The sequence below is a fragment of the Vidua macroura genome, chromosome 3, assembly GCF_024509145.1.
Source record: "Vidua macroura isolate BioBank_ID:100142 chromosome 3, ASM2450914v1, whole genome shotgun sequence".
In the NCBI taxonomy this organism is placed as follows: domain Eukaryota; kingdom Metazoa; phylum Chordata; class Aves; order Passeriformes; family Viduidae; genus Vidua; species Vidua macroura.
Window position 1 is genome coordinate 86697661 of NC_071573.1, and position 20927 is coordinate 86718587.

The 20927-nt window shown below is 37.8% G+C and overlaps 1 protein-coding gene across 1 annotated transcript in view; it reads right to left on the reverse strand.

Moving 5' to 3' along the window:
• Positions 1-20927, reverse strand: part of ADGRB3 (adhesion G protein-coupled receptor B3) — a 452974-nt gene that overhangs the window by 229158 nt on the left and 202889 nt on the right. Inside the window, exons 8-10 of the mRNA XM_053973447.1 lie at positions 16286-16387; positions 15616-15722; positions 1525-1719 (exon numbers count right to left, since the gene is read on the reverse strand). Of these exons, the coding sequence (XP_053829422.1) occupies positions 1525-1719; positions 15616-15722; positions 16286-16387 (404 nt within the window). The remainder of the gene's footprint in view (positions 1-1524; positions 1720-15615; positions 15723-16285; positions 16388-20927) is intronic.

Here is a 20927-nt window from a genome sequence, read left to right on the forward strand (position 1 = left end):
TTAACTGGGATTAAAGAACACTTTATATTAGGCATGCAAATACTGAAATACAGTTATTTTTCTTTGGTTTGAGAAATCCTTCAGAATTTGACTTACCAATTTTTATATTTTTAATTTCTTCATTTCTAAATTATTTATTTAAATTCTTATAAAATATTTAATAACATTGTCAATTCTGCCAGAATACTATTAGAATTTTGGAAAGAGCTCTAAATTGCAGAATGAAAACTTTTGGCACTATCATCAGTGGGAAAAGAATCAAATTCTCCCTAATGTATGTAACCTGCAAATGACCTGATCTGGTAGGCCCATGGACAAAATCACTTGTATCAAGCAGTTTCTCAAGACTGGTTCTAATAAAGACTTTGTAGTGCCTGTGAACCATGAAGAAGTCACACTGGGCTATCAGACCATTGATTGCATGAAAATTTTCAGTGAATAACATCCTGCTTAATAGTAAAACTATTACTGACTAGATACCAACTCTCATTCAATAAAAAAAAGAAGGATTGTTCAGCAAACATATTCTTAAAAAAAGCATTGTTAAAAAAAAAAAAAAATCAGCTGGCTACAGGCCAACACGAGAAACATCAGTTTTACTGTGGAAGTTAATTGTTCTTTGTGCACAGAAAAACTAGAAAAGTGAAAATATAATTGCAAGTCTTGAAAACTTAACTGTGAAAAAACGTCTTTTCCAAGATATCTCCCTTCATCTGCATGCATCTATTCCAAAGTGTATTTATAATTTATGCTTACCTTTACACAAATACTTATACATGACCTGCATTAATAACTTAATTAGTAATTTATGAATGATTGTTAAGCTCTCCTGTTCATAAATATTATACACACCTGCCTTCTAATTATTCTTTGTCAGTAATCTGCAATCTTTGAAAAGTGTCTAAAATTTTCATATATAAGATGAAACCAATATCTTTATCTAGAATTCCTGAGTAAGAGTTGTGCAGCCCATTATATAGAAATAATTGTATTTGTTTTATCTCTGACAGCATTTTATTTGTCCTCCTGCACAAGAAAAATTAATCTAACATGTAAAATAGAAACTTTACATAAAATGCACTATCCATCACTCCTGTGCACTTTTAATGAGCTTTATTTATCTGAAATGAAGAAGCAATGCCAGAATTACATAACATTGTGAATAGATTTTGAACTGAAATGAACTGGAAAAAAGAACACTAGCGAAATGCTTACTGCCAAAACATACCATCACCTCCTATCAATCAGACCAAACCTTGAAAGACAAAGATACTGAAATGCTACAAAGAAAGTATTTTACATAGTTCACCCGCTGCACTGGTTTTGATATTTGTCTTATTAAATGTAGCTGAGCCTTCTTCTGATTCTACCCTTGGATCTTAGTTTTATGTGAAGAATGCTTATGTCTGTCATGTGGAAGACATCCGTTTCCTCTGCGGGCAAACCAGTGGCCATGCAGTATACTGAAATATACAGAAATAAACTCCATCAACTGAACCATTACCTTTACAATGTTTCTCTTACCTGCACCCCATCAGACGCAGGGATATAACTTGCTCTTTTAAATGTGTCTGTAACATTTCTGAGAATTTCCACGGAAATTAGAAGGTCCCCAGCATAAAAATTTTTCCTCTGCGTTAAATCCAATAGCGTCTTGGTTACTTGGGACATGCCATCACCAGCCAACATCCTCTGACCCTTGGCAAGATGCTCTTTAATCTATACCGAAAGAAAACAAAACTATTATCAGAACCTACTTTACTCAGAAAAAAGTATGATAAATTCCAAACAGAGTCAAAATATTAAATGTTAAAAATAGTAAAAAAAAAAAATTGTCCTGTTAAACGTAAGACAAAATAGTAGTCTACGATGATACAAATATTATTTTTATCAGAGCATTATTGATTTTTTACTGAAAGCTTCTGAATTTCTTGTGCTTCACACATTTGCTTCTTGAAACTCCATGGGTTGGACTGAAGCTTTAATTTGTTGACATGACACAGCAAGGAACTGCCCTTCCTCAGAAGAACATCTGTACAACCACAGCTGCCTCTCATTTAACAACTGAGACCTCTGAAAGGAATAAATGCTAAGGTAGTACTTGTTATAATCTGATTTACTATAGGAGAGTAGACCTTTCACCTCTGCCAGCCCAGCTTGGCTAGTCAGTGCAAGAGAGGTGGTTTAGTTGGAAGCTGGTTATGATGCTCTCTTCTGTAGCACTAGCACAAGGGTGTTAACTTGGAACAGTCCTGTTTGTTTTTTCCAAGAAATGCAAATTAAATTATGAATAGCTCCTGTGTATCTGCCAAAAGAGCATACTTTAGCAGTAGTTCTCCCAGCAGATGTGTTCAGGGCTAGTGATCCAAAACAAATATGCTAGAAGTACCCTCCTGACAAGAACCTGAACTTGTGGATCTGGTTAATTCTCAAAGCTGACTCAGCATCCCAGGAAGATGCATAGAGTATCACAAAGATAGGACAAGGCCAGACAAGGCTAAAAGAAAGAGCACATGGGTTAAACAACCTATTTTGAAATACACATTATAATAATTTAACCATAAAAGCACAAGTTCTTCTGAACTGAAAATTAGAATCTATTCTATACCATGAGTACAGAGATACAAGCGTAATAGTATTATTAATATTTAGAAAAAAAAACAGTGAGAACTAAGACCATTAATTGGTTTGGTTGGTTGGTTGGTTGCATTTTTTAACAAATATTTCAGCAGAAACATCTCCCTTAGTCTTCTGAATACTGCAATACGTAATCAGGCAAGAAATTTGCTTCCAGAAATAATTTCGTGCTGTTTCTATTCCTTTTAGAAGGAGATTTTGGACATAATTGTGTAGGAAAATAATACTGAAGAAAAAGGTGTGAGAATGGAAGGAAATTAATTTCAGTAAATTCAGGAATCTGGTATTGTATACATAACATTATGACCTACTTTCTTGGGAACAAGTAAAGGCAAACATGAACTTGATTTGTACATTTTTGCTGAAAAAATTTTCTTGTGAAATGCTGCCATTTGTCTCATCTGCTCACACATTGCATCTCAGTGGCAGGTGAAAAGAGCATCAACCAGCACAGTAACACTAAAGAGAAGAATTTCTGTTGTAACTCATCCACCTGTTCCTTACACCAGAACATATTTCCAGATTTTGTGGATTAACAATACTGAGTGTACCTTTAGTCAAGCCTAAAAGACATAAAAGACATTGTTGACTGTCCGTAGTTGAACTCCCAAATCTAACATGTACCTCAGAATGTACTGTGGGAAAGGCATCACACAACTTGAAGGCAGGGTTTAAGAGAGAAAAAAATATGTTCTTTTAATATCAGCAATTGATCAGTCCTCATAAAAACTCTGCTGTCAAGTAAGGCTCTGGTTTTTTTGCAGATCTCTAACAGCACAAGCTGGAGCTGTAGTGTAGCCTTTAGTGCTTTCAGGAAGATACTCTGGCTGCTCTTTGGACACAATGATAAAAAAGGTCAGCAAGTGCCCACAATGTCAAAGGACAAAGTGATTATACCTGCTTCAAAAGTAGCCAGTAGGTAGTCAAAGTATCTCATAATTTACTGGCTCTTAAAACCTACAGCTCAGTTTGGGACTCTTTTTTTGTTAAATGACATACCCAGAAAGCTCAAGTTCCCAGCCCAAGGATTCCTTCTCCCTCATACACACTACTCATACACAGCTCCAAGAGCACCTTTCTTTTCATCCTCAAGCTCCAATGTGGAAGTTCCTTTCCCCAGTCCTTCACTACCTCTCCAGGCCCACACTGCCTCGAGCTAGACTAGCAGCATATCCTTAGAAACAGCACAGCAAAACAGAAGGTTGCAAGGTGTTTAGCTAAAAAACGTGGTGAAAATTAGAATTAATTAAGAGAATTTTTTTTCTAAGACCAGTAAACAATGTGCAGGGAAAAATTAACAGCCTCCTTATTATCTGTTTATTATGTAATGTATTTTCTTGTTGTAAAACAGCTTACAATGCCTAAACACAACTTTAAAATCACAGGCCATTCATTCAATTCATGTAAAATGACACAATACCATTAAAGCCACTGAAGATGTTCAGATTAGTGTAAGTTGAAGACAGTGAATTATTGCACAGCTATCACAATAATGTTTCTGCATGAAAATACAGAATATTCTCATCAGTAGTTAGTATAACCTCTTTCTCACCACACAGCTTATTTTCTCTGCTATGGTCACTGTGATATTATGCACTGCCCAAGAAAGCTATTTTGGTCACCACTCTAGGCCCTGTGTGAAGGTCATTTTTTAGTGGTCCTACAGGCAGGCTCATTAAAAATAAAGTTTATGAGCCGAGAGACAGTGAAATGAAGCAGCTGTTAAACTGACACCAGTTGTCAGCCCAGCCTCTATCAGCCTGCACTGTGTGGCTGCATACTTGAAAAATTACTGAAATGTTTAACTGGACTTTGACTCAGGGTCCAGCTGCTTTTGTCCCCCAATTTATCAGAAAGTATGATGTAATAAAAATGCCTCTTTACAAAGGCAGATCTCCTAGGCCATCAGCACTGGAGTACAGTTTATTATTGCATAGTAATTACTGCAGAGTAGATGTAGTTTAAAAGGACAGAAAACAATGAACTTTGAAGAAACCTATAAAAGACTGAAAAGAATTATTAATTTGAAGAGTAACTACACCATCAACTATTTTTCATTATTTTTTAGGATGATATTGGATTCATGGCCAGGTATTACTAATGATGTCATTAATACATTTTATGGTAGGGGGAACTATAAGAACCCAAATTAGTAAGCCCTACAAAGAAGTGAGGAAAGTTCATTTGAAATACAAATATATCTCAAAATTGCTCATAATCTGCTAAACACTTTGCTTTTCAACTTCAGAACCCAAGACTAATATTTTGTACAATATAGTGCTCTTTAGATGTAGAAATTGTAAGAATATTCACACCACACCTGTAATGTGATGTCATTGTAAGAAAGTTGTTCACATTTGACAAAATCTTCATTACAGGCTGGTTTTTTTTCTAATATTCAATAGACAGTCCTTTAACAGTCCTTCTGTTTTGGCCCAGAACTTTATTTTCCCTCAATATAATAAATTATTTACAATCTGTTTGCCTATTTTCAGGCTGTTTCAGTGTTTGAGAATATAATTTGATCCATCTTTTAATAGAAACAGAGTAAGGTCTAAAGAAAGGACTATGTATCTTCAGGTATGCATTCAAATTTTTATAACCTAATGTCATGCAAGAGATGTTTTCTATATATTCAGTATTTTATGAAGGAAGTGTCTCAAGCAATACAAAGTAATTTTCCACTATTTCATCAGTGAAATTAGTTAGTAATCTCAATTTCAATTACGATAACACACTATTAAATAAACATTTTGTGCAAAGAAGAAGGCAATCATATATTCCTTTTGTGTACAGCAGTAAAGGGAAAAAGTAATTTTTATATATTGTGTCAAGGAAGATTAAGGATATAAATTAAGGAAAACTTTACAACTGCAAAGGAAATTATGTAGAGTTTACCTGAACACACTATGCAGCCTTCCATACTGGAGGCCTTGATAACAGCCAAGAAAAATAAAAAGATGGAATAATACAAGTATAGCTGATTCTGATAAGACACAAGTTTGGGCTGGATGATCTCATGAATTTCCTTTCAGTTCTGTAATTCTGCAACACATCCCTGCAAATGTTCTGAAACCCCAACTAAAGCCTCCTATAATTTATCCCAACCAGAAAAGTCAAAGTTTAAGGAGTGCTCTGAAATTGAACTTCAGCCTTCCTGCATTTATACAATCATGGTGTGCAATCATCTGAACCAAGTTTTTGCAGAAACTGTGCATCAACCTGTGCCTCTGTGCACTCAGCTGAGACCACTACAACCTAATGCTTTAGGGAACTTATTTGAAATGTATATAGATGGGAAAAAAATTAGGATCACTTCATTATATCAAAACAGTCATTCCACTGTCATATACTTCCAAATATTTTTAAGCAAAATGTTCCCTAAAATAGGGATTTGGTTTTAGAGAAAAGAATGTGGATTATTTCCATAAAATCCTTTGCTGTATTAGACATTAATCTCAGGCAAACTGAATATCTGCACAGAAGAAATTGCATGTGTTCTTCCACATGTGATCAGGTTTATAGAAGAACCTTTGAAAAAAAAACAACTCTAGTATGTGTGAAGGTCCAAAATGTTTTTAGGAGAATGTGAACAGCTCAGAGGAATGCTTCACTCTTCCTGTGCCTTTTTTTCTCTGCCCTCTTTTACAAGACTCCTACGATTTTATTCAAGAGGTATTTTTCCTACTTTAGCCCATTACATAATTCCTTTTTTCAATCAACATCATCATCATCATCATCATCTTCATCATCATCATTGTCAATTCTAATCCTGGAGCTATAGCCTCTAAATAGGTAACAGAGAGAAAGTAATTACACATTGTCAATATTTTGATTTGTGCAAGGATCCAACAAAACATTTTGATGGATATTTTTAATAAATAAGACTTCTCTTAGCAGAATAACAGATGAGTCTCAGGATTAGGAATGAATAATCATTGAACAGATCACATTTTTTTTTCTTATTTTTATGTTTGTTGACCAAGGCTTGTATTATTATTTTATTAAATACTGCTCTTAAATGTTCAAATTATCTGTGATTAAATCCTGCTCACGTTGGCATGCTGTGTGAGAGATCTTGTTGTTGTTACTGTTGTTTCTGTTTTTAACCAGAGGGCATGTCTTCAAGATTTGTGTTATCTATGTATAATGCAACCTGACAAGAGCAAGAGTTGAGAGGAAAAAGAGAATGACGACTCTGAGAGGGTTGTTTCTATTTTATGACAGACATAACATTGCTTGGGGTAAAGTCTCCTGGTTCTCCAGAGTGACTGAATGTCTGAGGCTACAGGTCACAAAAGGATGTACTACAAATGAGCTGTCTTTCATTTTTTATGCTACATGGTCATCCTTGTAAGTATATGTCCCTAAACCATAAAGCTCTGATAAATGCTCAAATTGAAATACTTATTTGATTTTAACCAATACTTATTTCATTTTGCTTACATACAGTCATTTCCATGACACTCACTTTTATTTGCAGGAATAATCAAGAAGTTTTTTTCAAGGAAATTAGCATTATTTGAGAGCCCTAATTTATGCATGGGTGTGCTGCATAAAGTAATAGGCAAGAGAAAAATACTTTGATGCTCATATACTTAATAAACCATGGTAGAGGGATGCAACAAATGAAGTAATGGACAAAAGGCAAGGGAATAATTGTAAGATGCTGTGACCACTTCTTTGTCTCCTGCTGCCAAGACAAACTCTTGCAGTCATTTCGCAGCTAGTGCCACATTCATAGTGCCACATTCAATCGGAGTGAAGGTTCCAGCAATTCTGGTAGACTTTAAGGGAAAATAAGATGAAATTTTTCTTTACCAAGCTCTTAAATGGCATTCTGTTGTTTTACCTCTGACCATACCTTAGTGAGGTTCATTTGTGGCTGCAGTGTTGGTTGGTTGGGAATATCAATGTGATCAGGGAACACTCAGCTGCTCACTACTGCAGAAGACACAGCAGCAGCCGCAAACACAGCAGCACATTTCATTTAACACACTTATTAATCTTTGGTAAATGTGTATGTTCCAGATATGGAAAAATTATTATGGACCCTGAAATAATAGTGGGGACTTTCCTTTTAATTTAACAAGTAGGATTGGTTGGCTATTAAAAAAACAGATATTCAAAAGCAGAAAGGAAGAAAAGGAACTTCTCAGGTTGAATTAAGTTGTGATGTGCTTGTGCAGAAAAGCAGACCAATGTCTTCTACTGTATAGTGTCTCTAAGACTGAGGTGCATATATATGTTGGCAAAAATCACAGATTCATAGAATTATTTATTATTTAGAACTATTTAGGTTGGAAAGGATCTTTAATATCGAGTCCAACTGTTATCTCAGCACTGCCAAATCCACCACTAAACCATTTCCCCAAGTGCCAAATCTATATGACTTTTAAATATCTCCAGGATTTGGGGCTTGACAATTTTTCCAGGAAGAACCTTTCCTAATATTTAGTCTAAAGCTTCCCTGGTGCAACTTGAGGTCATTTCCTCTTATCCTGTCACTTGTTGCCTGGGAGAAGAGACCTTCTTTCAGGTAGTTGTAGAGTGCCCTCACCATCAAGTCAACAGTGATACCAAAGGTTTTTTTCCCTTAAGTTTTAATCTTCTCCTGTGTAGAATGGGAAAATGTTAGTGAGGCAGGAGAAAACTGTTGCCTGTCACAATCTCTTGATCAGTTGCTCTCTGATGAGAGAAAAGATTGTCATCATCCAGACTACATAACGGAAGTGACAAAACAGAGCTGCATATTTTGGCCTTACAAGGGAATCAAGGAAAGGAAAGCAGATCATTTACTGACACCCCTGCCTATCAAAATCTGTGAAGGTGAAGAGGAATAGCTGGCATATATCAATGTAAGTATAGACTGAGGAAGAACAAAAATGTTGTTTTTGAGCCGCTGCATTCAAATCTATAAGACTAAGCCTGGCTGCTCTGCTTTGTGGCTATATAAAAAGAAATGAAGCACTAAACTAGCAAAAAAAAAGGAGCAGTAAATTTTTTAGGAGGAAGCCTTTCATTCCTCAGAGTACAGTAGTCATTTCACTGAGGAGTACATGGACAGGTTGATACGCTGCCCTTGTAGTATAATTTGGAAAAACAAAATCATCTCTAATGAGCTGCAGCTGAGCAAATCATTATTCACCTCAAAGCTCTTTTGATCAAATTATATTTTAGCCAAGCACTTGCAAAATCGTGAATAACACTGCTGTGGAAAAAGTTGAAACAAAATTACAGTATGAGCAGAAGCAGCAGAAATGCATTTTTATGGCTATATTATTAGTTTGGTATGTAAAGATTCACCTGCATAAGTTCTCATGCTCCTTTGTAAGTGCTAATATTTTGACATCAATGTGATAATTCATATGTAGATTTTTCCTTCCTAACTCTCAAGAGTTAAGAGATATTTTAGTTTTTCAACTTTCTGATAAAAAGTAGACCATTTTGCATGAATGCATTTTATATTGAGTGTTATATCACTAAAAATGGCACTGTGTTCTGAGACTCCCAACATAAGAAGGGCATAGACCTGTTGGAGTGAGTCCAGAGAAGGGCTATGGAGATGATCAGAGAGATGGAGCACCAGTTCTGTGAGGAATGGCTAAGAGAGTTGGGATTATTCAGCTGGGGAGAAGGCTCTAGAAAGATATTATAGTAGCCTTCCAGTACCTTTTTACAAGAACATGTAGTGAACATATAGTGACAGGACATGGGGGGATGGCTTCAAACTGAAAGAAGGTACAATTGGATTAGATATTAGGGAGAAATTCTTTACCGTGAATGTGGTGAATGTGAAGAAGTTGCCTGGAGAAGTTGTGGATTCCTTGTCCCTGAAGGTGCTCAAGGCCAGGTTGGATGGGCCTGATCTTCTGAAATGTGCCCTGCCTGTGGCAGGGGGAACAGAACTAGATGTTTTTTTAAGATCCTTTTCAACCCAAATCATTCTATGATTCTATTAAAATACTGCCTTATTTTTATCACAGCAACTAAATACATAATTTCATCATCCGGGCTAGAAAACTGTGCTACACAGGTTTATAAAATGGTCTGTATTAGTAGAGATTTTCTGATACTATTGAAGATGTCTTTCAGGAACAAAGTTTCTTGATAACAGGCTTTAGTCTTCATCATTATTTGTGAGTGTAGTTCAAATCTCTTCCAAACTAGAACATCCAAAAGACATACAGAGCAAAAACTCACTTAAGGCAAAATGCCTATTTCAGTGTATGGTAAGACAATTACACACTACCAATACTTTTTTAAGTCAATCCCTTAAATTTTATTTTTTTTTTTGGTAATTCAATAAATCCTATTGCTTAGTTTGAGTGCATAACAGAGTAGAAAATAAAAATAACCTGTGAATTCAAGTATTTCCTCAATTTTCACAATATCAATTTCTAATGCTCCATGGTAAGATTTTATGTATTAATGGTTTTCATTAAAAATGGTCAGGAAAGCTTCAATATTCTGTTCCTAGAAAGCTCATAAAAGGTGAAATCTCATTGCTCTTCCACACCTAACTATTTTAATCTCATTTTAATTTTTTTCATTAGTCCCCATTCAAGTCTTTTCTTTTCTGGTTTTTTTTAGATTTTGGACAGTTGGGGATGAGGTGAATGGTTTCTTGTTTCAGTTTGTTTAGTTTTGGGGTTTTTTTGGTGTTTGTTTTTTTTGTTTGTTTGTTTTGGTTTTTTTTTTTTTGTTTGTTTGTTTGGTTTATTTTTGTTTTTTTTGTTTTTTTTTTTTGTTTTTTTTGTTTATTTTGCTGTGTTTTTTTTCTAATTTAGATGGCTATTATCCATAGACTATATTAAGAATAGATGAAGAATTCTTTATCTATGCTTCTTGGAAGCATGATAATGTAGGGTATTCCTAATTCTGAGGTCTTGCTTCTTAGTCTTATTGCTTGTACCGTACCAAATTTGATAGGCTTCAAGTGCTTATGAAAGCAAAATGTACTTTTATGTGAGGCATTTTCAGTATTTTTTTTTTTCCTTGGATACGATCTGAAGTAGGCCTGTGGGGTCCTAATCACTGATTCTATTCTTGGTCCTGCAGTCACTCATAAGCACAGTACAAATAAATTTCTAAGTCTCAGGAAAGATTTTACCCTATTTATCCAAATAAAGTAAAAAAAAAACCCTCAGATCACAACTCAGAAGACATTAGTCTAGACTAGCCAAGTATTGGGTAAAGTACACAATTCTATGTGAAATAATTAGGCACATAATTTTCTGCTTCCAGATCAAAAGAAGATAATGAGAAATGAGGAACATACTTCGTAATATTATAGAGACTAAGTTTGGGTCATTAGATCATCATCTAATTTGCCTTTCTACATATAACAGTCCATTAAGCTAGCAACAGATACAATTTAAAGAGATTAAAATATGTTAATTAGACCGAAGTAGTTCAGTTTTCAGAAAATGAAACTATATGCCAAGGGTAGAAAGAGAGAACAAGCTTCAGCAAGGTCCATAACTTCTGCTACAGCAGTAACTGATTCAGTAAAATGGTCTGAAAACCCAAATTATGTCTATTCTACAGAAGGGGAAAATCCTCTAAATTCTGAAAATTTAATATGGAATTAAAGAAAGGAAGAAAATTCCTCACTATTAACAAAACTCTGGTGATCAGTATGTGATTAAGAATTTTCTAGAAGGAAGTGAATAAAGGATATCTTTTGCCACTAGAGTTTATTAAACCTTATGACTTTACTTCATTTCCTTCCACAATAAAAAATATACTTGGAAGAATTTCTTGTTACAGTCCCCTCTTTCTCAAGAATACATTTAAACAATTGCACATAATTGGGCAAAACATTTTTCTCAGCTACAATGACTGGTAACAGACTCAAGACACCATGCTTGACTAAGAACATTTTCTTAATGCAAAGCTGCAGACACTGCAAATACATTAGGGGAATGCAAGAAAACCAGAACAAAATCTAGTATATGATCTGTGATGTTTCTTTTTCTGCTCATCAAATTATTGCCTGGTCCTCTAGGTCCAGGAGGCAAAGTATGCCTATTTATCACTCTGAATTTTCCCCTTATAGTGCTTTAGGGAGAATAATCCTAACTACGTTCTTGAAATATTATTATTACAGCTAAGCAAATAATTTCCTAAAGGTTTATTTCATGGATTTGGGAATTTTTGTCCCTTAATATGTTCAGTGAATAAATTTTCTTATTAGTCAATCAGCTGTAAAAGTTGGTCAAACAGTATTTGTTGAATTCATTTGATGATTGATTTGTACCAAATGTAGGATAAATTGTTCATGACTAATTGGTTCTGTTATTCAAAGATAACTAATTATCATCCCTAACTTTAAAAGGAACCTGTACCATAGTGCACAAGGTAAAAGAAACTAACAGAAATACAGGCTGCACATTTGTAGCACAGCTGACATTCATAATTCTCTTAAACTGCTTTTTCTCAAACTCCTATCATGTAGGACACAGTGCCCTTGAAAGACATAAACTGAGTGTTGATCTCCACAAGTCAAACCATACCTCTCCACTATTTCATCATGTTCAAGTGCATAGTCTCTTTAGAGGCTCTGTGTTTATTATATTTTTACTATGCCAGGGATTTTCGGTTGTCCCATGGAGATGTCGGAACATTAAGAAGGAAGAGTGGCTAGGCACTAATTCAGAAGACTTGAGATAAATTTCCTGCTTAAGTGGTCTCAGTTCTCCATCAACAAAAAATGCAGATGTAGTACAGACTCATCTCAAAAACATATTGAGGAGATATATTAATTTAAGACTCGGAATTATTCTGAAACTGTTGCAATAGAATATTAAGCATAATATTGATATATGCATCAAAAAGTGGTCCACGAGTCCAGACAATGTAACTCAACCCCGTTTTCCTCTGAGGTGCCATAACCTACATCTGAAGCACCAGGGCATGCAGTAGAGGCAGTAATTCTGCCTGGCACATTCTGTAAGGGAGTGGAAAAAGCCATGTTATTCATGGTGCTGGGGATTACGAGCAAAGTATATTATCTTTAGCATTATGGGTGTATTTTTAGCTTTAATGACTCTCCATCTTTACAAATAGACTTTCAAATGGATTTTAAGATTAAAATACGGTGCCATTCTAGCATGATTTCCAGAGCAACCGTGTTGGTCTCAGTACAAGTCTTGAGTCAAGCTGAAGAACACACAGCAGTAGCTGGGTTTCAGCTTCTTTAATACTGTTTATTAAGGGCTGAAATTTGTGCCATGTCAATTCCAGGTGAGTAATAGAGAAAACTGTAAAAATACAGTGCATGAGGCAGTGAATCCACAGTAGTTACATACAGTAAGAAAACAGTCTTCAGGGGTCAATCACCTGTGGTAATGTGGTAAAATTGTACACTATATATAGCAAAGAATTGTGGTTTCCTCACAATAAACTCTCTATCTCTCCTCTGTCCCAGAAAATCATGTTTTTATTGCCTGCTGACAATGGCCTCTCTGCTATTCTATCGTCTAAAGGATGGTAGGCATTGTCTGGGAGAGTGCTCTAGTATGATCTGAAATGGTCAGGGAGCATGCTAACACATACACAGTTAAACTGTGCAGATGACTACAAGGACTTTTAAGCTTAAGTTTATTTGCTAGTATAACTATAAGCTTCCAGTTCAGCACCTGTGTATCCAGGTTAGCAGGGTCTATGGCCAAGGAAATCTTCTCCGGCTTCCATCATACTGAATACTTTTCTTTAGATAATATTTTCTTAGGTACAGCATCATGTGAATTCTACTATGTGATTTCTAGTTCTAGATTATATGCAGCTTGATTGGAGGGCAAAAAGACAGGGACATGTCTGTATTCTATGCTTTAATATTAAATATTAGTATTAGCTGTAGTATTAAATATTATATTTATGTATATCAACTGCTTTATATCAGCTTCAGGAACATCATTCTTTTGAAGACTGTGCATCTGATTTTCTTTTATATATTTCAGATAATAAATGAAAGAGATTCAGCTCAAATTTTATGGGAATATTCAGAGAACTGAGTGATACCCAGCTCTATTCCTGGTCTGCATTGGTAAAATAACTTTATTGGTAAGTTAAGCACACTGAGACAACTCATACATGCTTTCATAAGCACACATATTTATTATAGCAACACCGTCTGTCAGCAGCTTCCTTATAAAGCCCTATTTTCAGGGATTTATGGAACTGACATATGTATCGTGGGGGGACAAGCCTACATTTGCAGGGCAATGACCTTATAGGTCTTTACCTCTATTTTCTCTGATTCTTTAAATATGCTGCGTTGTTCACTTTGAGAAGCAGAAAGATGTAAAACAGGCCAGCTTTCTTTGCGAACAGCTCCCAAGTGTGAAGGAAGTCCACTTCTCTTCTTTAATTTGTATGCACATGAGCTAGACTTAAATTTTGTGCAGCAAAAAGATATGCTTAGGTGCTTCTGTAATTTTAAAGAAGCATTACCAATTTTTAAATGTTCTTTGGCGGAAAGAATATTTCACAGTGTAATTGACTCATAATTAATATTTCCAAAAAGGAAATATCGGGAAAAAAAAAAATAAGATAAATCTGCTGTAGGTTAGAAATGTCTTTTGTTCAACAAGTCAGACTTATGGCTCTTGAAAAATTACCAGTGCCTACCAAAGCCAGGTAAGTCAAACCACTGAATAGCAAAAAACAGCATTTTCCGTAGTTTGAGCTGCAAACTAGCATAGACCTAACAAATGAAATTGTTGCAACAGAGTAAATTACCAAAAATATTACAGCCAACTTAATATGGTTTTTGAGCATGAACACTAAAGGGAGAGATGAACATGCAGGCAGCTGTGTAAAATAGAAGCTTCTGTGCAGTGGGGAAAATTCCTTTGACAATCTATTCTGTGCTATTGTGAAAATAATTCTTGCTTTGGCCTACCCTGAAACTGAATCCCGAGTCTCAAATAAATTGGGTCTAACAAAACAGAAATGCAGCTCAAAGGAATTAATGAAAATCTCCTCTAAGCAGCAATCCAGATTTGAGGAACGGCAGCCAGGCTACTGCTTTTCAAGCCACCAAAGAATTTTAAACATGTTACAGAAGTGTTGCACTTCGTTGAGAAGTTGGGAAGTCTTGAAGCACAGAGCTGTATTAGTGTGCCTCTGCTGAATGATAAACGGAGCAGTGGCCTTTGTAAAAGGATGCAGAGTAATAAGAATGTCAGTAGAATATATCATGCAGGGAAAACCCATTGTCCATGAGAATCTTCAAAGGCTCATTTCCCAATATAGTATTAACCTGGCTGAATGCTTCAGCTAGGGACATAGAGGGTAACTAATATACCTAACACATACCATAGTAACATATTTATAAAGCAATATACATTATGTATTACATCTATCCATATAAACATGTTTAGGCAGTACATAATTGTATAATGCCAATGCTTTGCAAATAAACTTTCTGTTAGGCTTTTTGAAAAAAACTTCACATAGTATTTCTTCATCTAGAGCTACTTTACCTTTTCCAAGACAGTGAGATAGATTTACCCTATAATCATTTCCTATTGTTACTTTTGAATGTGAAGTTCTAAATTTGAGAGCAAAAAGAAACATTCCTGGCTTCTTACCCTGCAATTAAAGAATACACAGTATTACAGAATTCTCAGCAAGTTGCTCTTCCAGTAAATCTCATTTATTCACATCTCATTTTCTAATAAACTAAAATATGTTTTGCCTCTGACCCCTATAAAAATTTCACACAGTGGACATGAAAGAAGGGAATCTGATTCATTTTTCCACTTCTACAACAAGACAAGGCTTATTTCACAAACAACAGCATTATACAAGATCAAAATAATATCCATTAACATAAATTATTCTCTGTCAGATCTGTTTTCCTCTTGGTATTGCTTAACAGAACCTAAGAGTAAATAAGTATGTTTCTTTTTACGCCAGTGATTAGTAATGAATAAACAGAGCAAGTACTAAAGCTGACTTTGCACCTACTGAATGCTGCAAGTGTCTGTACTCGTTTGATATGCATCTAGCAAAGCTTGGATGTTCCCAAAAGGCCAATCCATGAACACTGAGAGAGCAGCGTCTGCTAGTGGTGCCTGTAAGACACAAAGAAGACAGAAAATATTTGTATGAGTGAGAGCAACTGGAAAGAATAAACTTTATTTAATCTATATTCCATGCTATTTTAAAGGCACACACACAGAAACAATTTCATGTAATGATCATCGGTATATAGAGAGTAGTATAAGATCCTGAAACACATTTCAGTGTTTACTTGATTGCTTTTAAGCAGTGTTTCCTTAATTAAAAAGATTTTTATGTTCTCCCTCATTTTCATCACTTTGCTGATAGATCCAGTCAAACTGATTAATTGTCAGCTTTTTCTTTGTGGCTATAATGCTCATATGTATGTGTATACATATGTATATATACAGATAAATGCACATATACTACAGACCATGCATATATGTAATCTGTAAGAGACATCATATGTACATATGTATATTGGCATGCATATGCATAAGTAAATATGTGAGGTTTATACAGATATATTCACATATATGGATATTTATATGAGTCTAGTAATAATTTATCTAGGACACAAAGCAAAATATTTCTTCCTTTTTTATCATCATAAGATTTCAAAGTAGTACTGTACCTGTGGCATTGAGAGGACATCGATTGAATGCCATGTCCCCAGCTGGGGTCCTTTTCCAGACCATTGACATCAAATAGTCTTCAGGACATATTTCATAAGGCGCTGTCATTTATAAATGAGAATTTAAATAGAAACATTAACATATTTTATATCAGAAAAATAAGTGTTCCATTTCATCCTACTTTTTCCTGAGATGTGTATGTTAACATAACTTGGGTTAATTTTCAGTTTGAAGTAAAAAAATGAGAAGCCTGAAATTTTGCATATCTGTCTTTGTGATGGTATTTATTTCATATAAACTTGGCTTTATTCTCCCCAGCAAGCAAGCACTTTTTAGGTTGTAGTTAGAATATTAACAGGTTTTACTCTTTCCTTGTTGCTCTATTTTGATCAATAACACTAAGAAACTATCAGAAGATGATGAGACTTAAACTATGGTAAGTTATAACGCTAATATTAAACTAAAATTTGTAAAGATTTTTCTAAAATTGAATCTTTATGTGAAAGAATCAGTTCTGAAAAGACAGTTGAAACATTAAATGTGCTGAAGGTGCTAAATGAGAGTTGTGTATTCTGAAGGTTATTATAAAACCAGGTTTTATAATAACCAGGTTTGAATGTGTTTCAGTACAAGCTGGTAATTAAGAAAGTATAGTCAATAATGTGGGACTGAGTGTCTATAAAGCAAAACAACCTTTTACTGTTATTGCAATACCATTTAAAGGGAAAAATATTGTCACAATTTTGTACTAACAGAACTGCATGGGGAAAAATAAACTTCAGCAAATGCTTCATGTTTTATTTTCACATGGTCACAACAGCAGATTCCTCTTGCTCTTTGTATGTTAGTGTATATTCCAGTTTATGATTTTTGAACAAATTAGATTAGCACAGAAAACATCTGGCTGAAGCCATCTCACAACTCACATCACTGACATGCTACTTAATGAAATCTAATTCACTCCAATTTCAGGGCAGAAAATCAGGAATTGTTTATTATTATATATTATTATTTCCAGAAAAAAGATATGTAACCCTGCTGTATTACAGCAAAGTGGTTACGAAACAAGAAGAAAGAAAAGAGAAAGGAAATTCATTCTAGCAGATGGTGTGATAAGGCAGAAAGCAATTCAATGATTCACTCATGGTTGCATGGGAAATCTCTAGCAGAGGCAGGAACAGACTACAGATTTTGCCCATCCCATTATCTAACCCAGAAAATCGTCCATCTTCCCTGTTTTGTACTTCTGCTGACGGAAGTGTGAGCAAGGGAACTGAGTAGACTTTTGCACAAAGCTGTACCCTCTCTTTGTAGAGGACAAAGAATACCTAGCAGATGGCTCAGTAATACTAATATGAATCACAGTTGGGCAGAAAAATTGCTTGCTAAATTTGCCTCACCATCAGCATTCCTGAATCGTAAATCAAGACAGTTGGTGCTGCTAAAAACGCAAGAGATCCATTAATGGTAAAACCCAAAGAAAGTCAGTTATAGTCATAATCTAGAATACTAGCCCTGCTTCAGATATGCCCACAGAGTGAATGCATCAGGACAGTGTTACACTGGGGAAAAAACAGATTTTGATAAACATAAGCCATCTGGTGACATAAGCAAAAGCAATTACCATTCTATTATGACCTTATAAACAAAAGAAATGTTCTGTTTTGAGGAGCGTAAATTAACATAATAAGGAGGTTATATTATAAATTACATAAATTTGCTGGAGCTTAGAGCTCTCCGAGAACTATATTTGTTATGCAGCTGTGGCCATTTCAAATGTGTTGTGTTCACTAATCACCACTTTAGGTGCTGATTCTCAGAACTAAAACTCTTCTTCTCTCCACATACTGAATGTTACATGCGAGATCTTGCTTAAAAATATATATACATCTATATGCATACTTATATATGCATCTATACGTACACTTCAATACACCTTATTTTCTCTTTTACATTTGCAAGCCTCAGGTAATATCAGAGATTTCCCATCTATTTGGAAGGGTACTAGTGTGCTCTTGAATTAAAGTTTTCAGAACTCAAGATTATATTGAAACTTTAACCTAGTGCCAGAGATAAACAGTGCACTTGTGTATTGTATTCAAAAGTAAAAGGCACTCCCAAGACCTAGAGTCATCAGTAAAGAGGTGTGGGAGCAGCTGGAACTTGGAAGAAGTTTTGCTTAGCCCAGGCAAAGATTCTTTTCCTGGTCTCTGGCTGACTCTTGGCCTTTTAATGCCTCATACAAGGATCAAGGAATGCTGCAGATAAAAACAAACTCCTTCTTCCCAAAGCTAAAACCTATCTGGCAGAGCTTACTCATCAGGCAACCACCCACATTAAAGCATCTGTGAGGCTGCAACCCATGTTGCTCATGGAGGCATTATAGGCACACTGGAGTGGTGCGGCGTGGGTTTTTGCTCTCCCCGGCCGCACGCGGCTCTTGGGAGCCCGGCTGTGGCGTAGCTTCCACGTGCTGCCGGGGTTTGCTGCCGCGGGTTCCCGGACACGGCTCCGTGTCTCGGGTGCGTGGGCTGGCCAACCGCTGTTACCGTGCGCTAGGGACCCGGCAAAGAGGAAGGAATTTGTCCATTTACTCCGTGCTTGGCAGGAACGGTTTATTGGTCTCGTGGCGCGGTTCGATGGAAAGACGCGACCGCTCCCGGCACTCGCATGGGAGAAAAATGGCGTCTGACTGCCGGCGGGATAGGGCTTTACAGAGGGGCGGGACGAGAGGATCCACGGCCTGCCGGCCAATAGGGGCGGCTGCCATGGCGGTGACGCCAGCAACCGCGACCAACCAGAGAACCCCGCAGGGGCGGGCACCGAGCCGCGGGCTGAGCGGGATCGTGTGGCCAGCACGGGGTTTCCCGGGGCCGGACGGCAGAGTGGTTACAGGAGCAGCACAGGGGTAAGAGCCGGCAGCAGGCAACATGGGGGCAGAAACCGCGGGGGGGGAGCAACGCGGGGGAAACGCGGAATTACAGAACTTGACTTATTTTAACATAAATTAAAAACCCTAATCTAAACCCAAACTCCGGGATGCAACATCTCCCCGCTTAATAAAATATAAAAAGAAAGCAGTGGTGTTGATTCAGTCTCTCAAGTGGTGGCCTCTTCTCCCAGCTTCTTCTGCTGCTGCAACTGCGGTGACTGCTACGCAGGTGGAGAGGGCCTGGAGATGGTGCTGGGGCTGGTTCTTCTCAGGGTGTTTAGGGATAGGGAAACTGGGACAACTTTATTACAAACATGGGGATTTGGGACACACACAGACTGGGGCTTTGGGGAAAAACATTTTTTTTTAAGGAGATTGTAGGGTCCTTTTTCTTTTGCGTCGCCTGCGGTTTGATGCAACCCCCCGATTGGTGGGGTCATCTGCCACGCTCAAAGGCACCCCGATGTTCTGAACTACCACCTGCACAGTTACTTGATAACTCACAGCTCCCCTTAAGGTGCTGTGGCCTGCCTTACTTTTATCTTCACGCGAGGCAGGTGCGCGTTGTTCCTTCAGTTTTTTGGGAGAATGGGATCTCCCTCCCCCCCTCTCCCCCCTCCCACTGTCCCTGGGGGTGCCCTGCCCAGAAACGGACATTGAACCACAAAATGTCCTCTCTGATTGCAGTGGAAGCACTGGCGTCTTGCTGGAGGCTGCTTCGGACCAGCGTTCTTTGGAGGCACGGCATCCAAGGCAGCAGTGTTCATGGATGCCGATTCCAGGACAAACTTGTCCTGAACCTCTGATCCCTCTACATGCCTCTCATCTGTCGGCTTGACCCGTTCCACGGAATCTGGAAAATGCTCAGAAACCCACATCCCCCTGCTTCCCTCCCTCCCGGGTCTCCGGGATCCATGGGAATGTGGAGGCAGGGGCTCCGATTCCCCCCCCTCTCCTTTTCCCTCCCGCCCAGACGTCTGGGGCCCATGGGAACTTGGAGGTAGGGGTTCCCGTCCCCCCCCCTCTCCTCTTCCCTCCCGCCCGGCTCTCCGGGGCCCATGGGAAGATGGGGATAGGGGTTCCCGCTCCTCCCTCCCCCCTCTTCCCTCCCGCCCGGATCTCCGGGACCCATGGGAAGATGGGGACAGGGTACGGGCAATAGGACGGGGGCTGCCTCCCTCAGGCAGCGGGGTGGAGATGGCAGAGCTCTCCCCGGTGGAGGAGGGCGGAGTCGATGACTCAGCAGGGACGACATGCAAAGGACTGGAGGGAACACCCATTCGAGGGAGAACAACGGGTGAGGGAGCAACCTGACCTCCCGAGGGGGCGGCGCCCACGCCCACAGGGAGGCAGGTGGGGGTTGGGTTAAAGGCGGGGACACCGGGAACAAAGAACAGAAAGGGGTTGTGGGAAGAAGAGACCCTGCCACGTGGCCGCCCTCCATCTTGGGAAGACAAAGAGATCGACCACGTGGCCTCGGCCTCCTCAGGGGGACAAAGAAAGGGGTTTAAAGAAACAGAACTGCGCGGGGTAGCGCCGAAACTGGGATTTTCAACTGGGAACAAGGGATTGGAAAAGGGGTTTAGGGTCGTGGCCTCAGCGAATCGACCGATCTCGCTAAGGCGGGGACGCCGGGGTGGCTTGGGGGAGCCAGGCGCACGGTCCACATTTGTGGAGCTGCCCTGCGTCTCAGATCGACGGGGTGCCCC